General features: G+C 36.3%; 1 protein-coding gene across 1 annotated transcript; it reads left to right on the top strand.

Moving 5' to 3' along the window:
* Nucleotides 1–602: 602 nt before the first annotated feature.
* Nucleotides 603–4,310, top strand: LOC112519150 (squalene epoxidase 3-like). The gene is made up of 7 exons (XM_025127139.1): nt 603–992; nt 1,682–1,793; nt 1,939–2,113; nt 2,247–2,415; nt 2,747–3,241; nt 3,688–3,966; nt 4,045–4,310. The coding sequence occupies exons 1-7, from the start codon at nt 726–728 to the stop codon at nt 4,147–4,149; spliced, it is 1,602 nt and encodes a 533-aa protein (XP_024982907.1). The 5' UTR covers nt 603–725; the 3' UTR covers nt 4,150–4,310.
* Nucleotides 4,311–7,563: the final 3,253 nt, after the last annotated feature.

Here is a 7,563-nt window from a genome sequence, read left to right as displayed (position 1 = left end):
AATAACATATCTGGTATAACGTATGAAATCATGATCTAAACCAAAGCAATACAACCAATATAGCATTTCGTTCTCGAAAGTAAGGTTTAGGGGAAGGTTGGATGGATCATACGTTTCCTAAGGGTATACATAACGTCACGTAACCTAAAATAAACTCAAACCAGCCTAAAATCATGATGAAAATTATTAACAATCAATAATTTATATAAATTTTAAATACATGCTTAATAATGTAGTAGAAAATGATAAGGCCAAGATTGTACTATTATCAATTAAAAATAAACTAAAAAAAAATTAAAACACCTCTCACTCTTGTACCTTCGTACGAAATGCATGGACCATCTTGGTGAGAGAGATTGACGTTTATGGGCTAAGCACAAAAGATTATTAAATGAGTAACTTAATTGTCTTTATCGAATAGTAGAAGGACCCAATATGTAACTTATCCAAACTCAAATATTCCCACAATAATTAACTCAGATCGGAACGGCACTACAACTGACAAATGGTTTCTATAAAACCCGCCACATAAATCCTCCATGTTCTCTCTCCGTCCTCCTCCCAACGCCCTACATTACACACACTCAAACCACCGAACCAACTTCACCATCGCCAGTCACCGATCAATCAACCACCGCCGTCAGGGACCACCATCGTCGATCTCGTCTCCACCGGTTCCTCAATTGACATCATCATCCACCGTTTTGACGAGTAAGAAGAAGATCATGGAGAATACGATTGATAATAGCTACATTGTCGGCACTTTCTTCGCTTCTTTTTTAGGTTTTGTTCTTCTTTCAGTTCTACGGCGCCGTACCAGCAACTCAATCTCCCACTCTAAGAAGATTACTTCTGGCAATAACACCACTGCTAGAAATCGGAGCGACCCGACCCGTGGAGAATTTCGTCCCCGATTAGGATCTGCAGACGCCGATGTAATAATCGTCGGAGCTGGTGTCTCTGGTGCCGCCCTTGCTTATACCCTTGGCAAGGTTAGATTCGATCGGTGTTTACTTTATTGAATATTAATTTTTGTTTTTCCATCGCTATATGTTTCTTCGCTGATGATGACATGGCACATGTGTCTTGATGTGATTCAGGAGATGGTTCTTCATTTTAATATTTGTTTTGGATGTGGTGGAATGAGGGGAGAAATTTTGTTTTACCATTTAATGTCATTTATTTAGCTTCATTGAAATATCCGTGATACTTCCGAAGAATAATTTCCGATACAAAAGTTGATTAATGGTTGCATGCAATTCGTCATTGGATAAGTTCTTAACAGGACAAATTTTTCCGTCAGCCGAATGTGATGCTCTTGGATTATGTTGTTCGAATCTTGGTGAATTCGACAAGGCTGAGAAAAGTGTTACTGAATCAATCTCTTCTTAAACTAATAAGTTTGGACATAATTGATATCATCAAGCTGGTCATTTCTGTAGGATCCAACCATAGACATTGATACATTATTTTAGATTTGGAGAACAGACAGGATAAAATGATACATATTATGACTATGGATAACTGGATACCAAGGTTTTCTATCTTTGAACTAGAGCTGATCTGAAATCAACTATGTATTCGAAAAATGATATATTTAATTAAGTTTGTAGCATTTTGATAGTAAAATAATAGAATGAATAGTTTTATAAGTAATCCATCTTTCAACTGGTTATAACAGGACGGACGTAAAGTTCGTGTGATTGAGAGAGACTTATCAGAGCCAGACAGGATTGTAGGTGAACTGCTACAACCAGGCGGATACCTTAAGCTAATTGAGTTGGGGCTCGAAGGTAGATGTTCTAGTTATCATTCATCTATAGCTAGATAAAGTTATTGAAATGATATAATTTCTTGAACTGGGTTTACAATACCATTTGAGTTTGGTCTGCAAAATCTTTATTTTGGTTTCAATGATCTGTTATTGAGATGATGCAGACTGTGTGGAGGATATAGATGCCCAAAGAATTCTTGGATATGCTCTTTTTAAGGATGGAAAGAGCACTAGATTGCCTTATCCCTTGGAGAAATTTCATTCAGATGTATCTGGTCGAAGCTTTCACAATGGACGCTTTGTGCAGAAGATGCGAGAGAAAGCTGCTACTCTCCCTAAGTTAGTACTAGATGTTTGTGCTTTGGCTTTCCTTTTGCTATTCGCGGATCTTGGTGCTAAACTAGTAATCTGGCATTAATTTTTCTTGAAATATCTTGTTTTCTTTATATGAGTATTTTCAATAAATTTTCAGGGTAACACTGGAGCAAGGCACTGTTACATCCCTTCTTGAAGATGAAGGAACTATAAGAGGCGTTCAATATAAAACTAAATCTGGTGATGTAGTGAAAGCATTTGCACCTCTTACAATCGTGTGTGATGGTTGTTTCTCTAATCTGCGCCGTTCTCTTTGCAAACCACAGGTACACTATAGAATGGTTGAACAGTATTTCCATTGTGTGTTTTTACTCAGCTTCAAATTAGTGCCTTTAGACCATCTCCAACCACAAAACCCAAAAAAAGCACTTAATTGGTTGGCCCAATAACACCAAAAAAAATTAACTCCCACCACACTAGTTTGAACAGGAAAACAGTATATGTGCCGTTTCTCTCCCATTTTGCCTGCTGGTGGGAGCTTCCAAACGGGCAAACTGGTGTTTTTGCATTACAGCTGGAGATGCCCTAAGATGTAGGAAGTAGATGTTTCACTGGTGAGTTTTGGTCAATGAGATACCTGTATCCTTGTGACTGCAGGTTGATGTTCCCTCCTGCTTTGTGGGTCTGGTTTTGGAGAACTGTGAACTTCCATATCCAAATCATGGGCATGTCATCTTAGCTGATCCTTCGCCCATCCTATTTTATCCAATTAGCGGCACCGAAGTTCGTTGTTTGGTTGATATTCCTGGTCAAAAGCTTCCTGCTCTTGCTAATGGGGATATGGCAAAGTATATGAAGACCAATGTGGCTCCTCAGGTTCCAGCTGAACTGCATGATGCTTTTGTAGCTGCTATTGATAAAGGGAATATAAGAACAATGCCAAACATGAGCATGCCGACTGCTCCTGTTCCTACACGTGGAGCCCTTTTGTTGGGCGATGCCTTCAACATGCGCCATCCTTTGACTGGTGGAGGGATGACCGTTGCACTCTCTGACATTGTTGTGTTACAACACCTTCTTAAGCCCTTGCGTGATTTCACTGATGCAGATTCACTTCCCAAATATCTAGAATCATTCCACACCTTACGTAAGGCAAGCATTTAGTGTTTTTCGTCTAATTGTATTAATAAAACTGTGGCTAGACTGAGTGATAGACAGGACAACCATTTACCTAAGGGTGTCTTTGGTACACACAAAAGACTGGATGGGACATGATTGAACGTGCGAGAATGAGATAGGTGGATAAAAGAATTGTAGAAGGTTTTATGGTTTTAATTTGACTTGTTAGTTTAGTAATTTACCAATCTTATCCCATTTCCTAGATGTTTGTTTTGGGAGGACTAAAAAAATGTATTTTTATCCCGCCTAGTCTCTGTCCTATCCCCGTTTATTTCCCACCGAACATGGGACGACATGTTTTTGTTCAGTCATATGTCCTGAAACGCATAAAGAACAAGGTCAGGAAAGTACCTTCTTTTAATAGAGTTGAAAGGTTGAAAAGAGGTGGTATACTTACCAGAAGAGCCTTTTTTATGCAGCCAGTGGCATCTACCATAAATACATTAGCTGGGGCTTTGTACAAGGTTTTTTGTGCTTCTCCTGACGAAGCAATGAAGGAAATGCGGGAAGCTTGCTTCGACTATTTGAGGCTTGGTGGTGGTTGTGCAACAGGACCTATTGGTCTACTCTCTGGGCTAAACCCGAATCCAGTGAGTTTAGTTTTTCATTTCTTTGCAGTGGCTGTATATGGCGTCGGTCGGCTTCTACTGCCTATACCCTCCCCGAAGCGCTTATGGATCGGAGTTAGATTGATTCTGGTGAGCAATCAAGATTCTCATTTGTTAACCTGTTTTAGTCTGACATAGTGAGTTAAGAAGAAGGTGGTTTTATTACAGGGTGCATCAGGAATCATTATTCCTATCATAAAAGGTGAAGGAGTGAGGCAAATGTTCTTTCCTGCTACTGTACCTGCTTATTACAGAAACAAGGTTTCACAATGACATTGGGAGAGTTTGTCTGTAGCTGCCATCTTAGAGGAATAGAAACCATGTACATTTTTATCTACTCTTTTCAATGTCTGGGAGTGTATTTGATTCCCTGTTTTAGTGTCAACTTGTAGTAAGAAATGTAGAATTGGTTGGATTAAAAAGAAAATGATTTTGAAACTATATATAATTCAGCTGCATTTTGTACATGGCTTTTGCCAAACTGTTGTCGCACGTTTGGTTTCGTTTGCTTTGACGGGTTTGGAATGAAATGGAATTTCGTTTTTTATAAATAATTTATAAAAACAAATTATAAATAATTAAGTTATCTTTTTATTAATTAATTATTAGAAAATAAATTAACACGTTTTAAGACATTATTATATACAAATCCCACGAAATCCTGTAAAATTTCAACCACCCCTGAGTGATTTCAAAATCTTGTGTTTGAGGGATTTGAACAGAATCTCAGGGGGTGTTTGGTTCGACGAAAACCGATGGAATTGAAATGGTCAACGGAAATTCCATTCCAACGTTTGGTTACCCATGAAATGGAATTGAATTCCAAACATTCTTCCAGTTGACGATTTCACTGTTCCTTCGTAAAGGTGATGAATTAAAATCCATTCTATTTAAAATTGACAAAATACCCTCATTAGAATTTTACTTCCTTTTGAAAAATTCCTGATTTCATCTCTTTTCTTTCCAAGTTGTTGGTTTGACCATCAGAATCCGCTATGAAACTCTATTTTCAATCGCATTTGCAGAGCATTTATATCCACTAAACAACAATAAATTATTCGTCTTCTTCTTCTAGGTTTCATCCATCATGCTTCCGTGGCTTCTCTGGCTCCGGTTCTTTAGATCCTCCAACCCGATTTCTTGTGGTTTCAACAAACCCAACTGTAAAAAGCTCCCATTTGGTGATGGTTTCGGGTTGGATTGACAGTAGCTCCTGGTTCGGATATGTGGTTGAAACGACAGGATTTGACCTCGTAAAAACCCCTCTTCGGCGGTGCACATTTGCTTTTTCGGCAAATTAAAACCGCGCCATTGAAATCAAAGTCTTCTTTTTCTTGGTGTTTGGTCGGAAAATTGTTTTCCGGGATGATTAGTTGTAGGTTTTCCGGTGGCCAGATCAAACAGAGATAAAAGCTTCTTTACCGTCATAAAAAACTTAAAAAAATATCAAAGAAAGGGTATTTTTGTCCATTTTCATCATTCCATTCCAATTCTATTGCAAACCAAATAGGCAGATTCCAATTTATTAAACAGATTGCATTTCATTCCTGTCAACCAAACACTTAGTCAAATCTGATAACATTTCATTTCAATTCCTTCCAGATTCCATTCGTTCATAAATCATTTTGCCAACCAAACACCCCCTTAGGATTTCAAATCCAGACAATCCCGCATACTAAACACCGGATTACAAATGATTTGAAAATTGAAATCCAAATCCTCCAATTTCATTGCATTGCTGTAAACCAAATGAAATCTTAGTATTTATTTCAGGAGGCGTGGATTAGGTGGTCTCTAAATTTTCAACAGTTTCACCCTCCCCTCTAATTATAACCAATGTATGATCCATAAGTATGTAAAAACATTTTAATTTTATACACCACTTTGAAGGCATCTTTAAGGTAGATCAAAGTCCCGTAAAATTCTTTGATATGTTTTTAGTCGAACTACACTGTTCGAGGCATCTTTTTAAGTTTTTTTTGTTGATATCAAACAACTTTCTTTGGTTTTTTGGTTAATTTCGATAGCCTTTTTCGGTTTGTTGGTTGATTTTAAGAGATCTTTTTGGGTTTTTGGTTGAAGCTACATGTATTTTTCGGAGCACCCTTCAAAGTTTAACGAATGCACCGTTCATATCCTAAAAAAATTCTAATCACGAAAATAAGTAGAACGAGTGTATGGCACCGTTTGAGACTTAATAAATACGCTCATGATTCCATGCATAACATTTTATATCAAGGTCGAATTATTATGTTAGACAGGCTAAGGTCCCAATTATAATTTTATAAAATTCACTAAGGGGCTGTTTTACCAAATGTTTATCCGGATAAACGCCTACCAAGTTACATTACAAGTTTGGATGAATATGGTAAGAACCAAGAATCTTATCCGGTAGGAGCAAGACAATGACCAAGAGTTTTACCCGGTAATCAAGTGTAACGGCTCTTACCACGATAAGCGCTTACCGGGTAAATTGTTGCATGCAATGGGTAAGATTCTTACCCATTAGGTAAATAATAGTGTTAATTTTATCAGTAAACACTTACCGAGTAAGTATCCGGTAAAAGGCTCCTAAAACTGTGTTCTCAAATTTGGGGAGAAAATAAATGGAAGGAAAAGGAAGGGATAAAAAAGAAGTTTTTTTTTATTTGTGTTCTTGAAATGGAAAGAAGGAAATAAAAGGAATATAGTTTTTCATGGTCTTGTACTAGAGATAAAGAGAATCAAAAATGTCATTTTTACTAATATACCCTTTAAAATATTATGTTTTAAAATGAAAGATTAGATAGTTTTATCATTTTAATAAAAAAATTTAAAGAGCTTTGATTTATTTATTTTTCCTTCCTTTTCATCTCACATTTGGAAGAAAAGTTTTGGGTGGAAACTTATCATTATTTTCTTTTTTTCTTTATTTTCCTTTTTCTTGTATAAGAGTTTCAAAAACATGATTTTTTTTTTTACTTTACTTCCCTTTTCTTCATTTCCTTCATAAAAAGTTTCGAGAACACATCGTAAGATTGACATCATTCTAGTTCATCGACATAATTATTATAAGTCTTAGAAACTTACGTAAGTGAAGTCGGAATAAAAATCATGAACAAAATACGTGAGGGGTACTATAGTAATCGTAAATTTGTGCATTAAGGGTATTTTAGTAATTCTCATCGTATCAATATGATTAAAAACCACAAAACTGCCATTATTATTGTTGGGAGACAATTTAGAAATTTACAAATTTAAATACTAAGCAATAATTAAATTAAGTAACTAAATCAACATTTATGTAATAACTAAAAACAAATTAATTGATTAAATAACCCTTCATTAAATAAAAATATTATTTGATAAAAATACAAAAGAAATTAACTGAAAATGAGTATGGGCTTCAAATTTTCTTTAGGTCCACATGGTCATACAGCAGCAGCAGCAGTCTAGTTAGCACTTGGCCACCAGCCATGTGGGTCGGCCCACTACACAGTCCAGAACCGAAACAAAGACCCGGGTTGACCCGATTCGATCACTAGCAGCCCCATATCTTATTCGGGTCAGTTGCACATGGTTTTTTTCTTCACCAAATTACATCATTCTTTTCACAGTAATTCGTAGATATTAACTTATATTATTATTAGGCAAACAAATCAATGTCTAAATCCAAATATACAACTTAAAATTAGAGTTTTTTTTTTT

The sequence above is a fragment of the Cynara cardunculus genome (genome assembly GCF_001531365.2).
Source record: "Cynara cardunculus var. scolymus isolate 2C chromosome LG 1, CcrdV1, whole genome shotgun sequence".
Taxonomy (NCBI): Eukaryota; Viridiplantae; Streptophyta; class Magnoliopsida; order Asterales; family Asteraceae; genus Cynara; species Cynara cardunculus.
This window is presented reverse-complemented; position numbering and strand designations above follow the sequence as displayed.